General features: G+C 41.0%; 2 protein-coding genes and 1 pseudogene across 4 annotated transcripts in view; 1 reads left to right on the top strand and 2 right to left on the bottom strand.

Annotated features, from left to right (window-relative positions):
* Nucleotides 1–280: 280 nt before the first annotated feature.
* LOC110289675 (SKA complex subunit 2) lies at nt 281–656 on the top strand. The gene has a single exon (XM_021156028.2). It carries the CDS (start codon nt 294–296, stop codon nt 654–656), a length of 363 nt encoding a protein of 120 aa, XP_021011687.1. The 5' UTR covers nt 281–293.
* Nucleotides 657–7227: 6571 nt separating this feature from the next.
* LOC147006158 (large ribosomal subunit protein eL38 pseudogene) lies at nt 7228–7828 on the bottom strand (annotated as a pseudogene).
* Nucleotides 7829–13554: 5726 nt separating this feature from the next.
* The window catches only part of Hmcn1 (hemicentin 1), a 435732-nt gene continuing 431406 nt past the window's right edge, over nt 13555–17880 (bottom strand). For all 3 annotated transcript variants that reach the window (XM_029475879.2, XM_021160385.3, XM_029475883.2), the window contains 2 exons: nt 16340–16466; nt 13555–14893 (listed from right to left, as the gene is read on the bottom strand). In XM_029475879.2, the coding sequence (XP_029331739.1) occupies nt 14527–14893; nt 16340–16466 (494 nt within the window). In that variant the 3' untranslated portion in view covers nt 13555–14526. The remainder of the gene's footprint in view (nt 14894–16339; nt 16467–17880) is intronic.

A 17880-nucleotide genomic window follows, 5' to 3' on the forward strand; every position in this document is an offset into this window, starting at 1 on the left:
GTCCTTTACAGCTGGAACAGTGACAAGGAAGCAAAGAACACTGGTTGCTCTTCCAGAAATCCTGATTTTGATTCCCAGTACTCATATGGTAGCTCACAGCAATATGTAACTCTAGTTCCAGGGATCATGATAACCTCTCCAGGCATCAGGCACACACATGGAGCACAGACATGTGTCTAGACAAAACTCTTACACACATAAAATGAATAAAGATACATCCTAAAAAATATTTTTAAAAAAGAAGTGAGTGAGCTTAAGCGCCTCCGCGGTCTGAGGAATGTCAACTATTCAATATGGAGGCGGAGGTCGATAAGCTGGAACCGATGTTCCAGAAAGCTGATTCTGATCTGGATTACCTTCAATATAGGCTGGAATATGAAGTCAAGACTAATCACCCACATTCAGCAGGAGAGAGAAATGCAGTTACAGTTTTAAAGGAATTATCAGCAAGAAGGTCTCGCTATCAAGCTTTATGTGCACGCTTTAAGGCAGTTTCTGTTGAGCAAAAAGAGACCAAGAGCTGCATCTGTGCTACTTTGAACAAGACAATGACCATGATACAAGAACTACAAAAGCAAACAAACCTGGAGCTAACTCTACTGACTGAAGAAGAGAAAGCTGCAACAGAGCCATTAAAGTCTCACATGCCAGACTGATAAAAAAGAATGTTAAAGAGGAACTCTGGTGGAGAGAAGAGCAATTCCAGAGATTCGGCAAGACCTCTAGAGGCTGGGGCTGATGAGGAAGCCTGATGTTTTCCTTGACTGAGAGGATCGTGTTGCATTTCATAAGAGGAAATTGTAAGAAGCGTAGATGTCATACAACTGAAAACCAAAAGGATGGGATGGGAATAAAGCAATGTAAATTAAAAAAAAGGTGAGCTTTTCACATGTTTGACATATAGTAGGATACTGTGGACCACCTGGTCTATTCTGTAGAAGAGACTTAAAAGAAAGAAATGAACAGAGCCAGAAGCACTAGTCTTTGGATCCAGAGTTTCAACAATTCCCTACACTGTCTGACATTGTGGTATATGTACAAAAAATAGTACAGATCTTTCTAATCCAGTAACTTTTTATATCTGCTAGAAATCAGCTATTTTTCTAAAGTTTGGATTGTGGTCTTTTTCTCTCCCCCCATTGCTGAGTTTTTTCCCATATATATTGACTCCAAATAGCCTGTAGGTTCTGATGCTAAGAGTCCTTCATAAGCATTGATTTGTGTTCCTGTGCCTACACAAATTTTATTACCACATGATGACTGTGTTGTCTGTCCATTGTATTTGCTTGTTATCTTAGTTATTATTCTATTTCCATGAAGAGACATCATGACCAAGGCAGCTTATTAGAGAAAACACTTAATCAGGAGATTGCTTACAGTTTCAGAGGGTTAGTCTGTTATGATCGTGGCAGAATGAGTGGCAGGCAGGAAGGCAGGGAATAGAGCAATAGTTGAGAGCTTTACATCCTGGTCTGTTGTATGTAAAAAGAGGTAGAAAGAGATTGAGACTGTGCCTTGGCAGGAGGGCCACACCCCTCTTCCTCTTGAATCTCTTTTATTTGTTGATTCTTAAAAGATCCTATGTGTCTGTTCATACTGATTTAGCCTGATAAGAGGAAACTGCTGATATGGATGATTAAATGCCCAGATGTTAGTAGATCTTGATTATAGTAATGCAATATTTAGCGCGATGCAGAGAAGAGTTAATGTTGGGTTTGTCTACTTGGCCTCTTTGTACTTTGAACATTCTCCCTTTACAATCATAATCTATCTTGAATTATGAAACATATCCTCCATGTAACTGTGTGATGTACATGGCCTTAGAATAGCTTAGGAAAAGGAGGTAAAATACCCTTTAGTCTCATCTTAGGGAGGACCCGGGTGTTACCCAAACTCTGAATATAAGTTGTACCACTGAGCCTATATGAGTGACTGAGGCAAAACACCCAACTAGTAATAAAGAACACGCATTTGCCTTAACTTTCTAATGCTCTCTCCAGAAGTGGGTTGAGTGGCAAGCAGTTTATTGAAGATGTTGCTAGCTTAGTATCATATTTACATCTTCAACAAGCACTGCTACAGGCCTCAAGGAAAGACAGGTAAATCCTGGCAGAAGATGGGTGTTGGGTGCAGGGCATGCATACTAATGCAGCTAAGGTGAGTGGCCAGTTGCAGGACTGAGGTTATAGAAGGGGCTTGAGGGGGTCTCCTAGAATCCATGATGAAGAACTTGCAGATTCCTAGGCTGCTTCTCTGAGAATAGAAAATTTGAAACAGAGCCTTGGCAGAATGTGGTAGTTGGAAAACTACAGTCACTTTGAGCAGTTACATGCTCTCCTGCTGCTTGCTTGGCAGGGACATTTCTGACTAGGTGGAGAGGTAATCACACTCCGAAAACTTGGCTGCAGCATCCCCACTAAGGACCCCTTGAGCACAGCAGTTACTCAGCAGGCTGGTCACTGAGGGTCACTTGACATTTTGAAAATGTGTTTTAGATACCCTAGCAAGTCTGCTGGTACATTGTTCAGTGTCCCTACAGAGTTGAAGTAGCCTGTGGCCAATGGGCCATGTCATGTACTGCCTGTACACATGGAAATACTTTGTTTAGGAACCTGAGCCAGAGTACGATGAGCTGGTCTCTATCCCACTGTCTGACTCAGAGGTGGAAGTGCCTGGAAACATCAGGACATTGTGGACTAAAAGATTCGCAGACACTGCAGGAGCCCACAAACCAATTGGACAAGGACAAAGGGACTCTGTTAACTGCATGATTAGGATCAGAACATGGGCTCTGAGAGCCCTGGCAAGGTAGCTCAGTCTCCCATCCTTAGTTGGCCCATTAAAGAAAAAAAATTAGTGAAAACCAGAAAAAGGTTGTTATTCAACATGAGCACACTGGGAACAGGAACGAGGAAGTCCATTGGCTCTCCAAGTTTATCTTTGCAGTCCTGATTTGAGGTTCATGTTCAACAGACCATCCATTATCCTTCTCTCCTCTCTATTCACTCCTACAAGTTGGTCAGACAAGTTGTGTGAACTGTGTGGAATCTCTTTCTGGAAGACAAGGTCCTTGCCTGGCTGGAATAAGCTTTCAGCCTTTTCCATCTCTAAGCACAAGCCACCTGGGAAACTGAAGAAGACCAGTGTTCTTATAGAAGAGGAAGACACACCTGAGAAATACAGAAAAGGGGCCAAGTGAAAGCACAGTAGGGACATGGCTACCTACAACTCCGTGAAAGGACTCAGGGGAACCCAGATTTGCCAGGACCTTCATTTGGGACTTGTAGCTTCCAGAACTGTGAGAAACACATTTCTGTTGTTTAAGGTACTTGGCCTATGGTCTTTCATTATGGAACCCCTAGAAGAACAGGTAACACATGTTTTGCTTATCTGTGTATTCTCTCCTACGCTTTCCATTTGATCAACAGTTCTCAACCTGTAGGTCACGAACCCTTTGAAGGTCCAACCACCCTTTCACAGGGGTCACCTAAGGCCATCATACATATCTGATATTAACATCACAATTCATAACAGTATCAAATTTAGTTATGAAGTAGCAACAAAAACAGTTTTATGGTTGGAGGTCACCACAACATGAGGAACTGTATTAAAGGGTCACTGCATTAAGAAGATTGAGAACCACTGCGTTAGATGTGTCCTGTACTCTCCAGCACCTTGCTTTACCGATTTTTCCTAGTTCTCTTATCTTTATCTGTACCCACAGACAACTTTTGGCTGTTTGTCCTGTTACAGGCAAAATGCAACACATAGTGTTTCTTCTATCACCAAACACACTACCATTATATTACAGCTTTTGGAAAAAGAATTCCTGTGGGGAGTGGGAGAAATTCCTCAGTGAATATGTAAAGATTGGATAAAGTCTTGAGTGAATCTATATTATTGGCCTGGGCTTGGCCATGTCAAGCACACCAATGTCTCAACCCATGGGAGTGGCAAAGCCTTCCTATGGCCCAAGTATGATTATTTATGAATTATTGATCTATGTGTACAAACACTAGGTACTGCAGCTTCCTCATCTGGCATGTTGACAAGCCTGGGACTGCTCCCCTACAGAGAACTGTCTTAGTTAGCCAACACTTCCCCTTGTGCTGTACTTATTAAAAGCGCTTGTGTGGCACAAGTTAGTACCACTTTATCAGGGTACACACAACCCATCTGACCCCAGCTTTTCTGTACATTCTGTCCTTTCTTTATTCCCCTGCTTCCCTTAGTCAGGTTTTCAGACTAAGCTGTGCAGGACAAGACAGACCCCCATTCTCACTGTTTCTACTGCTAGTTCTCACCTTTTAGCAGAGATTTCTGCTTCATTTTTTTCATGGTTATATCATGCAGTTCAACTTTTTTTTTTCTTTTGCTTTGTTTTCCTTATAGCTATTAAGTTCAGGACGACAAGACTTAAATGTGTGGGGATGTCTGAAAAATTTCCTCTAATGGAGGGGTGTATCTTTTCCCTCTTTCTTCATCTTGCTATATGAAGTGTATTCTTTCTCTTGCTTCTTCTAATTAGACTCAAGACTACCTTCTCCTGTTTTTCTTGGCACCATGCAGAGACATTTTAATAACCATCACAATGATTTATGATTATATTCAAGTGACTTCTCTCTGGGCTTTTAATGTGTTTATATTTCTCATGTCCTTTAGTGAATTTAACAAAGCAGAAATTTAATACATTGCTTTTGAATGAGTGAATAAGATATGAATGACTGATTGACTTGCATAGGTCTGGTCATTACAAGTCATAGCTTCTGTTTAATCTAAATGCAGTCCTCTGATTGGCCATCATACTTGTATCTAGTATGGTGGGGAGGTCATATAGCAATCGTAGTACTCTGTACTAAGATCAGTGGGGATACATGCCATGAGTGTATTGCCAGAAACATGGATAAACACATCTGTGTCTTTCCACAATGCCAGAATTTGTGGAATAACAGGAAATGCACAAGATAAATCAACTGGAATGTATATCAGGGACTACTGAATTGAGTCTAGATCCAGAGTCAAAAGGACAAAACAAGGTACAGATGGTTGGATGGATGAACAGTAGTCCAATATAGGTGAACCAGAGGATGGGCAAATGGAAATTCAAGTTGGCTATATCCAGAGTGGAATCTAAGCTGAACTGAAAGTCCTGGAACACTTGGGACTTCTCTGCCTGTTGGTCCTTGATCATACTGCGTCACCAAATAGGATGGTACTAGGTGCTTGATAAGGTAGGTCAGGGAGCTATATACTTTCCGTCATATCCCATGTTTAATTCATTTTGGGATCCTGTTTTCTTGGCATAATTTTTATGTACCCATGTATAACAAGAGTCCCAACTCACCCCTATACATTTACCGTGTAATACATTTCTACTCCAGAGAACAGGGCATTTATCAGTCTGTGGGTCAAACTGATGGAGCTGTGCCTGTGTTCACCCAGGTGCAGAATCACCCTCCATCTTCAAAAGTGCCTGTTAAATGGAATCTCTCAGGGAAAAGTACAGCCTGAAAAGCCACTATTTTATCCAGTGTAGAGGAACAAGATAAGTGCATGAGCTATATTACAGTTTTGTAAGCAGAAGAGAGGTGCTTCAGGGCAAGCCTAGAGGAAGGCTGTGTGTGCTCAGAGGTGGGAAGAGGCTCATTGTTTAAAGTAAAATCAAGAAAGACCATGCGGGATATGGAGCTAAACAAAGCTTAAAGGTGGGCCAGAATGGGAAGAAGAATGTAGCAATAGGTGAAAATAGTGGCGAATAACCATGCAAAGTGGGTGATGCCACTACATGGAAAACTGGAGACATACACGAAACATCACAAAGGATGCAGTGCATTCAGGCACCAGGAAATCTGGGTGGAGAGTTCTTGACAGGAAACAAAGCTGTCTTTTAATCTTTCCTGACAATTTGAATGCCCTAAGTCTTGAGACTTTTCTCATAAACAATTACTTACATCGCCATTTTTTTAATTGACCTAGTTATGATTTTTAAAACCTCAACTTCCTGCATGAAGAAAGTAGAGCTAAATTCCACTTGTGATGGCAAGTCTCATTTTCTCAGTCTCTTCAGAGTAGACCATCGAGTGCTAGTGAGATAACCCATGCGTACTCACAATCTGAGTCCATTGGGCGATTTTCAGGGATAAGGATGCTTGCAAGCTCAAGGATCTGGGCATCTGAGGTCTCACTTTAAGGCCTTCAATTTGAGGTTATTTTGTCAAAACACCAATGTGGGATATTGCAGTTCACATCTCCACAGTAATTATGATGCTTGAATGTGAGTGGATTTCTGAAGGCCATAGAACACCCTGACAGAGATGGGGTATTGGGATGGTTGGAGAAAAATAGCAGATGTTTTTAAGGGTATCTTTGATAAAGTATGATGTTTGGCCACTGAGGGATGTTTAGTATCCTGGTCTATGAGATTGACTTGGGCTGCAAAAAGAGTTCTGAGTGAAAGGGTTGGTAGTGAAGGTACTGGGGCAAGGAGGAGAGTCTCAATCTGGGTTGTGAGTATGTGGTAGAAGTTTAGGGAAAATGTCTTGCACCATAAGTAGATCTAGGTAGAAGTCTTGTACCATAAGTAGACATAGGTAGATGGGAATAATCAACAAAAAAGGAGGAGGTGGGAATTTATGTGTCTAAAAATGAGTAGAGTGGCTGGTTTTCTGGGGTTTGAAAATAACATCAACTACTGCAACAGGTGTGGAAGATGGAACCGTTGGTTTTAAGTCATGCACTCAAAGCTGAATGGACAGTCCCTATATCTAAAGATAATGAAACAGTCCTGCCTGCAACTGTGAAGTTTACTCTGGATTCAGTATTAGTGATGGTTATTGTGGTGGGGCCTTCTGAGTGTGGGCGATGCCAACCTTCAGAACTCAGGAATTGAGAATCCTAGCTCAGAGTTAGGACTTGGAACAGTTGGTCATCATTCAGGGGCTTGAGGACAATTCAACTTCCAATGTTTTTTGCTTACATACAGGGCAGGTGTCAGTGGACCTCACATATTAAGACATGTGTTGACTCAGTGTCTCTCTTGTCACACTCGAAGCTGGGTACAATGGTGTTCTCATAGGAGAAATGGCTCTCTTCAGGTATCTTGCGTACCAGTTGCAATCAGTTAGAATTGGGCTTGCTGCTTCCTCTCCTCCTTTCTATTATTAAAACCCTTAAAGTATTTTTTTTTCATTTTTCTGGGCTTTTAATAGTCAAATGTGAAGATTTGGTTCACTGAAGCACCTTCACTGCCAAACCAGGCAGGCAGGGGCTGCTTTAGCTTCTCTGTCTTCTGTGATGATCAGAGTGTAAAAGTACCTGCTGCAGGGAACCTTGAACCTTCAACTTCACACTGTCCTTGGTCTCCTTGATCTTGACTGAGTTGACATCTTTCCACTGGAATGTGAGCAGAAAGTCTTTGATTTCCTCTATTTTCTGGACCCTGGCTACAGGTGTTTGTGATTGCACAGCAGTGAGAACAGGAGAACAACAAAAAGCTTAAAAACAGTTTGAATGAAGTCTTTTGAGGGTCACCTTTTTTTTTTTTTTTTTGCTTTTGGAGCCTTTGTTGTTTTGATTTTTGAATTTCTGAGGATGATCAGGAGACAAGGGAATGTACAAGTACTGCCTGTCCACTGTGGTGTTAGATCTAGGTTGGTATACTTAAGGAGAGTCTCTGTAAGGTGGTTCTTAAGAGCTTCTGTGTTTTCATCAACCCTCTGGGTCATTTCTTTGATCCCATCCCCGTGTTCTGCCCTGTTGCTGGGGTGTGGGAACCTGCTTGGGCAAATAAAAGGGGCCATGCTAGACTGCATTTACCCTGTGTCGCCATTGGGTGCTGGGCATGTGGGAAGCTCAGGGAGTGGGAGAATTCAGTCTTTGGTGAGGGATGTGAGAAAGGATGTAGGCTGAGGCTGAGGCCAAAGCTGGGGTTCCCTGATTCTTGAGTGTCCATTTCTTGCCAGAAACTGCATAGAGTTGGGAATAGAGGGGGTCCACAGGCCTGCGAGAAGGAGCCTGGGGCCGGGGTTTCCCAAACTTCTGGAGATCTAGACTCCAGTAGAAGTCATGGAGAGTCATTGGGGAAAGAGGGGCTCCATGAGCTGAGGGCCATGAGTCCAGGGCCAAGCTCGCTGACGGTGGTGAGTCCATCAGTGCTGAAGGGCCTTCTGTGGGAGACTTAGATGGAGCATCTCTGTAGACAAAGGCTTCCTCCATGGCAGTTGATATGAGAGACAGTCCTTGGTTCCAAACTGTTTATTGACTGTCATAAAATGGGTGCATTGTCATGGAAAATGGGTGCATCCCACTTCCTCAGGGTGGACCAGAGATTAAATACCTTTTGCAGGAAGGAATGTCTGATAAGGGAAGCTTATTGGCTAAGCCCTCAGGGTCCATCTAGATATCTCATTAGCATGGAGAACTCTGTCCTGATCTATGTGACCATTGGTCACATTGCTATATGGGGGAGTGTGGTCACATGTTCCAGGCCAGGGATCTGGTAGGGAGTAGGGAGACACCTATTGTCCTCAGATGGGTTCGTGGGTGCTGGGGTCTCTGCACCCACTCAAGCTTATCAAGTTTCCTGGCACAGTTCACTGCCCCATGCCTTGAAGGATGTTTTTCTCATTCCTTTGATTGGTGAAGGGAATTGAGTTTCTATTTCATTTTGAGTCAATAGAGGGGACACTCTGTTTACTAGAAAGGTGATAGTGGTAATCTTAGGTTTGAAAAGACTCAGAAAAACTCAATACTGAAACATAATTGAATTTTTTGCTTCTGGTATGGTAGATGAGTATATTGTTTTTTTTTTCTAGAGTCAAAGAATTTATGGAATGACTTTATATATTAAGGGAATTTATTATAATGACTTACAATCTTAACCCAACAATGGGCAGCTGTGAATGGAAGTCCAAGAATCTAGTAGTTGCTCAGTCCCACAAGGCTAGTTGTTTCAGCTGGACTTTTATATACACTGGACTCATGAAGAAGTCGGTTCCAACAGATGTGGTGGCAAGTAAGTGCAAGCAGGTGAAGAAGAGTGGTCTTCCTTCTTCCAATGCCCTATGTAGGCCTCCAGCAGAAGGTGTGGCCCATATTAAAGGTGTGCACTACCATGCCTGGATTTGGAACTTTCTCTGTCCCAGGCTGGCCTTGAATTTAGAGATCTGTTTGCATCTGTCTGGAATTAAAGGTGTGTACTACCTTGGCTGGGGCTACACTTCACATAGCCACTATACCTCAAGATCTGGATCAAAAGGGTGTGTCATTCAAAGTCAAGATTCAGGTCAGAAGCCTGTGTCTTCCTGCCTCAAGATCTGGATCACAGGTGTGCCCTCCATTTCTGGATTGAAGTTCATTCCAGATGTAGTCAAGTTGACAACCAGGAATAGCTATCACAATGAGGAAATAATAGCACAATTGTCTCAGAAAGTCTGATTAAGTCAGTAAAAGTCTGAGTCTTTGAGATAGCTATGAGGGGAAAGGGAGGGCATCTTCACCATGATTACCCATAGCTCTTAGAAATGCTAAGCCACCAGATACCCTTTCTTCTTTAAGTTGCCTTGATCAAGTGTTTTGTCTCATAAATACATAAAAACACATCACAAAACATAAATAAAATAAAGCTAAGATAAAAAACAAAACAACCGGACACAACTAGCATTACAGGATATTTGATCATACTGTCAACCTCCAGTTGTATTGTTTACCGGAAAAAAAAACCCTGTTTTTAGTTGTGGTGTGGCTCACCCTTAACATACAACTTTAATCCCTTTCCTGGGATACAGAAAAGCCCCTAGCACACACCTTTAATCCCAAACAATGAAAATAAAGTTTGTAGAAAGAAGAACACTTGTTTGACAGTGATGTTCAATTGGGTGGCAGATAAAGTGATGAATCAGAGAAAGATTTAACAGAATAAGATGCACCCAACTCTCATGAGGAGAGAGAGGAAAAGGAAGCTACTTAAGAGAGAGCAGGCGGAGAAAGAGGAAATCAGTTTTAACTGGAGAGTTTTACAGAGACAGATTGAAGAAAGAGTGAGCCAGAGAGTGAGAGGGAGCTAGGAGATTAGAATATATTGCCAAAGTTAGTGTGAAGTCAAGCACAGCAACTCAGAAGAGGCTGAGAGAGAAGCTAGATAGAATCATTCAACTTGGAGAGGAATTTGAGCCAGAACAGCTGAGTTGAACCAGCCAGTCAGAGTTCAGAAAGAGTTAGAAAGGATGAGCTTACACAGTAGTAAGTCTCAAAGACTGAAAACATTCTTGGCCTAGATTATATTGTATGGAGGCTAGAAACTTCCAGGAATAGGCTTGGGTTAGCAGATGGAGGCAAGAAGCCTCTGACAACAATTGCGTTAAAAAATAAAAGATACTATTACAATTTAGGGCAGGATGTCTCAAGTTCTTTCATCTCTGAATAATGTCTGGCTTGTGGGTACCTGCTTTTGTTCTCATCTGCTGCAGGAGGAAGCTTCTCTGATGGTAGCTGATCTACCATCATACTCATAGGTCTATGTGTATAGCAGAATGTCAGGAGGAATAATTTTATCCCTACAGTCTTTTAGTAGAACAGTGGTGTTTGGTTTTATCCTACGTTGCTGGACTACTTATTCTTGGGCACCCAAGCAATGTCAGGTATGGGTTCCATCTTGTGGAATGGGCATTAAGTCAAATCCAACCTTAGTTAGTTACTCCCACAAACTTTGTGCTACCATTGTACTAGCAAAGCAGGACACCATGGTAGATCAAAGGGTTTGTAGCTGGGATGGTGTTTACATTTCTCCTTGTGTAGAATGTAGAGTACTTTCCTATATCATAGATGCTAGCACACAGGGGTGAATGTTCTTTGCAGGCACCAGCTTGGATTCTCCATGTTCAGTGAGTTGTGGGGGTGTTGTTTTCAGCAGGGGGGCCTTGCTGACAGCAACCTTTAGTCTTGGCAACAACCTGGTCTGCGTGGGTTTTTTTTTTGGGGGGGGGATGCCTTTGGCTAACAACTTAATTAGATGTAACCCAATCCCAGTAGTGGAAAATTCATTGGTGACAAGAGATGTCCAGTTGAGGCTCTTTCTCCCTCATTATTTGGCATTTTCATTTAGGTTGCCTTCATATATGTATATATTTTATGAAGCTTCTACTGTATAAGGTTTCTATAGTAGTCACCAAATGGCCCTTAATTTCAGCTGTATCTTCCCCTGTTCCCTCCCTCATCCTCTTCTCCTCTTTCCCACTTGATTTTACCACTCCAACTCTGACCCACCCATTTGTCATATCTATTCTATTTCCCTTTCCTAAAAGGATCTCTCTGTACCCTTTAGCACCTCACTCTATACCCAACTTCTATGGTTTTACAGATTGTAGCTTGGTGACCATTGACTTAACAGCTAATGGTTGTTAAGACCTGTGGTGTCTTGTTGGTTGATTTTTTTCCCCTTTGATGAGTATGTTGTGTCCTAGTTTTGGTTGAAGTTTGTTTTGTCACATATCAAAATGGCTACATCAGCTCTCTTCTTAGGTGTATTTGCTTGGATACCATGATGTCTATTCTTAATTTTAGGTGTTTGATACAGCAGAAGAACGGATCCCATTTTTTTGATTCCATTCTGACTTTTTACTAGGGAATCAAGACCATTAATGTTGAGAGGTGTCAATGAGCAGGTTTTTTGATTCCTGTTATTTTGTCATTGTGGTGTGTGTGTGTTTCTCTTCTTAATTTGCTGGTCTAGGATTGTTTATTTCCTGTGTTTTCTTGGGTGTGGTTAAATTCTTTAAGTTTGATGTTTCCTTTTAGTAGCTTCAGTGTGGCTGGATTTGTAGAAAGTTAACTTAAATTTGTTTTTATTACGGAATGTCTTATTTTTTTCCAGCTCTTGTGGTTGTAAGTTTTGCTGGGTACTATAGTTTGGGCTGGCATCTGTGGACTCTTAAAGTCTGTTGAACATCTGTTCAGGACCTTCTGGCTATTAGAGTCTACTTTAAGAAGTCATGCATTATTCTAAAGGTCTGCCTTTATATGTTACTTTGTCATTTTTACTTGCAGCTTTTAAAATTCTTTACTATGTAGGTTTAATTTTTTGATTATTATGAGCTAAGGGACTTTCTTTTGTGATGCAGCCTCTTTGGTGTGTGTGGTTTTTTAGTGCTTCTTGTACCTTGATAGGCATTTGTTTCTTTAGGTTAGGGAAATTTTCTTTTATGATTTTTTTTTTTGGAAAATATTTTCTGGATCTTTGACCTGGGTTTCTTTTCCTTCCTCTACTCTTATTATTCTTGATTTGGGCTTTTCATAGTATCCTAGATTTACTGGATGAATTATGCCAGAATTTTTATAGATTTAACATTTCCTTTACTGTGGTATCCATTTCTTCAATTGCGTCTTCAATGTCTGTGGTTAACTCTTCTGTCTCTTGTATTAGTGAAGCTTGCCACCAGAATAGAGGACTGTTGATGGAGTTCTTTACATTTTCATTTCCAGTTGTTTTTCAATTTGAATTTTTCAATTGATTCTATTTCTGCTTTCAGATATTGAACTGTTTTGTTCATTTCCTTCACTGTTAATGTTTTCCTATATTTTAAAAGGGATTTATTTATTAAATGAGATATTAGAAGACTGCTTAGATGGATGAGGAAACTGTGAGGTAATGAGAAATTTCACTCATAGTCATAAAGTACAAAAAGAATGACATTTCTGCCTATAACTATCTGAGTTCTCCTAGGCTTCACAAGTGGTCTATGCCCTCCCCCCCATCCTCTAAAGTGTGAGTGATACAGTCATATATCTTGGGCTGCTCTGATGCCTACACATTTATGTTTACTCCTAAAACTTCAGTGACTATAATACCTGTGTTGTGTTGGTTCAAATATGAAATGTGCTGCATAGACATGTTTGAACACTTGTTTCCTACTTGGTGACACTGTTTGGGAAAGTTATGGAGCTGTCTAGCCCCTTCCCAGAGCCAAAAGACATCACTAAATCATCACATGGCATCAACATCACCATCAGCTGTAATATCTGAGCCCTCATCTCAGATGCTCTAAGGTTAGAACCTCCCTGTGACTTCCAGCCCACAGGAAGTGGAGCTCCGTTTGACCTTGAGAATCTGCACTCTAGGGAGGCCAGACCCTTGCTTTACAGCTTCTCCGTTGTATGCCTACCCTAGCACCCACAGAAGCCAATGCTCCCACTTCTAACTCTCTAAAACCTCCATTTTCCCAACACCCTCAGCATCTCTAGGTGGCACATGCCACCACAGAGGGATTTGAGGTCCCATGGTCTGACCCAGATTATTCTCTGATTCCTGAGTGTGGATACGATGTGATCATCTGGTTTCTGTGACTTCTGTGCTGTGGCCACATCTTCCTTGCATAACGAAGGACTCCTTAGAGAGCTGGAAGCCAAAGCAAGTCCTTTCTCTCCTGATTTTTTTTCTCTGAATATCTATTACAGCAATAGAAAAGGAACTAATATAATCTATAAGGAAACACATTTTAGGTTCTTAAGAAAAAGGTGAACATTTTATTTAGGTTTATTTTACTGTAATATTTTTTTATAAAATAATTTTATAAAAGAGTCCATCAAGATATAATATAGAAAATACACACTAAGGAAATATATACACTTCATAAAAATAGAATACATCTTGACAATTGCTTACAGAGTCTGTTACCACCATGTACAGTGTATTGACGTTCAACATGTTAACTTGAACATACATGATTACAATAATCAAGAAATTTGTTCTATTGCTATGTCTTAAAATAATTTCATTTGACAGAAAAATATGGAATGTAAAAGTTAAGGAGTTGAGTGAATAAATGGATATACCAAAATGTCAAAGACCCAGGCCATGGGCAACTATCTAAAGGGAAAGTCACTTTCTGATACCATAGTGTAAGATTTCACAGAACCTCAGGGAATTTAATAGAACCTTGAGTATTTAATAAAGATAAGTTTGTTTAGGATCAAACAAACTTTCTTGTATCTGCACTATATTTCAGAAAAGTGTTGTTTCTTTTTTAACCTTAAAATGAAAGATGTATAAGTGTTATATCAATATTTAAAAAATTGTATTATTGCAGCATAAGCATTTATCAAATCATATAGTAACTGGTTTTACCATTTTAAGAATAGTCAGAATGTTCAAAAAGTATTTGAACTAGTTTTGTTTTGTTTTGTTTTGTTTTGTCTTATATTGTTTCCAAGAAAATGATCTTAGCGACTATGCTACTATACAACATCACTGACATGTCCTGTGAGCTGATCAGAATAATCCTTGGGAAGTAACTGCTCCAGTGTAATAAATAAAGAAAATAACAAAGGACGCTTCTAGAACTTACTAAAAGATACACGACCATAGTGGGATCATACAGATACTTCAGCAGTACCAAGGAACATACGTAACAGAGTACAGCACCATTTTCAAGTTGCCAAGATTGCAACTGTTCAAGAGATAGTAAACTGTAGAGGTCCTCGATGGCTAGATCAATGCAGCTTAAATATTTGGACTGGATTCTGGAGTGCTTCCTAGTACGGATAGGCAGACACAGCTATATAAACTATGAATGTAGTCTGATACTCAATGGTCCCATTGGCACTGTAGGATAAAGCTCGCACCTTCATGCGGTAGGTCTCTGCCTCTCGTAGTGGACGTGTAGTGTATACGACTCCTTTCAGGTTTTCATCCCTTAAGGCAAAAGGAACAGCTGGTTCCTCATCTACCATGAGGAAAGTTGTCCTGGGATGCATCACGCCATCCTGTGTGTATGCAACCAGCCGGATTAAATCTTGATTGGCGGCTATTCCAAATGGGAGGGAGACAAGTTTATATTCCAAGGCATATGGGCTTAAGGTACATTCCAAGTCATTGGGTGGACAGTTCTTAAGGCAGAACCTAAGGTTAGATAATAAATAAGATGCAAACAGTTATACACCCTGGAACAAGATAAGACATGACACAAATGGTCATGACCCATGGTGGCTCTTTACCTACAAATGTGTTCTTCCCTAAATCACTGGCTCAAAAGAGATACCAGGTAGGGGAAAAAATCTGGTCTACAGTCAAGTGTCAATATTCCTGCTTGGTTAAACTCAGAAGGATTTGAGTTCCTGAAATAAGCAAGAATACTTTATTTCCTCTTTGGTGGGATGTGGGATTGGATGTAAGCCTTGTGCATACAAAGCACGTGCTTTGCCACAGCTTCTGCACAGTGCCAAGAGTGCTGTCCTTACAATGAAAAAGTCAGTTCCAGAAACAAGTGCACTGTACATATCTCGGAAATGAATACTTCCTAGAAAGAAGACTATAAGCTACATTATAATATTTATCCTAATGCTGGTTGAAAGTTAAAATAGGATATTTAGCTATTTTTTTCTCAGAATAATTAAAAGTCACTTGGAATTTCCAGGGGGATGACTTTCTTTTAAACTTTTCTTTCCTATTATTTCACATTAAAAACAATTTTCCCCTTTCAGAGCCCACTCTAAGTCATAACGGCATTTAAATTATTTTTCTAGAGATCTAGAGGGGAAAAAACTCCACAAAGGACTATTTTATGAAAATACAGATTCTTTAGGCAAATCACTTTTTAGATACTTTATAAGTCTCTTTATTTTAAGCACCCTCTTTCCTGTTTTCATTCCTATAAGATTAACCACAAGCAGGTTTATGGTAGGTTCTAGGCAATACACATTGGTCCATGCTACATGATCTTGAGGCAAACAAGGTATGAGCCCCAGTGAGCATTTAGGGATGAGCAGGGACTATCAAACATAAACATTATCACTGTTTTCAAGCATCCTTGGTACCTACACAGGATGGGGAAAACTAGATTAGTTTTTCCAGAAGTAAGAAGGCTGTCAGGCACCAGGAAATGTGAGCAAGACATCACCAATGGTCAGACTATAGACTCATCTTTGTTTCTCTTCTTCTCTGGATGGATGCCTGGTGGGTCGCCATAGCAACAGAAAAGGGACTTCTTGTATCAGTTGACCTGCAGACAGTACTTACCAGCTTGACACGGTACAAATGGAAATGGGGAATTTTCAAAGAAAGAAAAGGCAGGCTCTGTATCCCATAGAACACTTGGTGTGTAGGAGAGCCCTGGATGATACACTGTGGACTCCACCATGGGAGCCTCATCCAGGAAGCCTTGGCAATTGGGTTTGCAGTGGCAGCTGCCGAATGAGTTCATCTCTTGTCCATTCATAGAAGGAACACATGGTTAGCATGTAACAGGGCTACTGACGTTCTATGAGTTAAGCACGACTGTTGACAAGGCTTATGTTGGTTAAAGAAAGGGTTTCCAAAAGCATGTCTGGGATAAGAAGTGAAACATACCCCAAAACAGGATCCCGCTGGTAGTTGGGTGGGCAGGGTGTGTCGATGCACTGGTAGCTTCCTCTCATGTTAAAACACATGCGATTTGGTCCACAGCGGACATTCTGCTCCAGGCACTCATCTACATCTAGGGACCACACAAGGGATACAAAGCATTGTTAGCTGGGGTCAATAAGGGCCATTGCAGTAGTCATTGGTCTTTGACTGGAAGACGGAGAAAGTCCTTATGCCTTAGTCCTATAGTAAGCTTATTTGTCACACCCAAGCTTCAGCCACAAAACGAAGGGCATGATTCACAGTCTATTTATTTCCCTGATGGCTCTGAGGACATTTTTTTCTTTGTTATGTGTTAAAAGTCAAAAGAAAAATGAGAGCTGTAAAAGTGAAGGGGGCAGTTCTTAAGAGCACTCGCGTGTCTCTTCTATTTGAAAAGCAGAACATATGCGAATTTGTCAAGCAAATACTATTTTAGCTTCACACTGACCAAGCTCACAATTAAGGGACTCCTGTGAATACTTCACAAAGAGAAGACCTTTTGGTAGTATGAGCAATTCTTGTGTTCAAGTTGTGTGTGTGTGTGTGGGGGGGGGGCAATGAAGGGAGTAAAAATGCCAGGTTCATGCTGTAAACTCATGGGCCACTGCTGGGTGAGTCAGATCTGGAAGAGAGAGAGAGGTAAATTGGAAAAAGAAAACCCTAAGATCAAATAAATGCCCCCCAAACCACAGTTCCAGTTTGATGAAATGGAGCAGAATCCAACTGCTCTGATGGCAGAGTGTCCCCCCAGCAGTGTGACATGGGGATGTTCCTTGGAGCAACGGTGGCAAAAGCAGGGCCGACATAGGCACGGAAAAGACATTGTATGCTGTGGTTTCCGCAGCAGAGTTATTTAATGGAAACACTGATGTAATCAGACTTTTAAACAAGAAACCCAGAACTGAAGAAAACTCTCAAGCTCTCTGAAGAGGTTTTTGTGCCGTAATTTTTAATTCTGGGTTTGTAATTGAGCACCAGAGGAAGATAGACAGACAGGCAGACAGACACAGACACACTCACAGAGAGGGGAGGGGGGAGAGATTTCTGAATGAGTGTCGACAGAATTCAATGAGTACTTTGAGGTATTTTTAAGAATATAGTTATTCTTTCTTTACTCTTCTCACAGTGGTCACCTTCACCTGCCCGGCAACACAGGAGGATTTGCACCATTACGGAGGCAGGCAAGCTTTTCAGGGAATCCATTTCCACAGCCTCATCTCCCCACGTGTACTTTCCCTATATCAGTCTACCTGAGAAATTCGTGGTCTGGAGGTCTTCCATACCCTTCATCTACCTCCAGAGAAAGGCTACATGAATCCTAGAGCAAATATATGAATATACTATACAGAAATAATATGTATTAGTGAGTGAACCCAATGCCTTTCTAAAAAGTCATGGCTAAAAAAATTAGCATTTTAAAATTAGATTAGCCACAAAACGTGGCTTTAGGGTTTTTCTGATATTCAATTGGACTGGTTTGACAATGGGTATATTTTTGACTATAT

This window comes from Mus caroli, unplaced genomic scaffold, assembly GCF_978045245.1.
Source record: "Mus caroli unplaced genomic scaffold, Mus_caroli_1 scaffold_1, whole genome shotgun sequence".
Taxonomy (NCBI): Eukaryota; Metazoa; Chordata; class Mammalia; order Rodentia; family Muridae; genus Mus; species Mus caroli.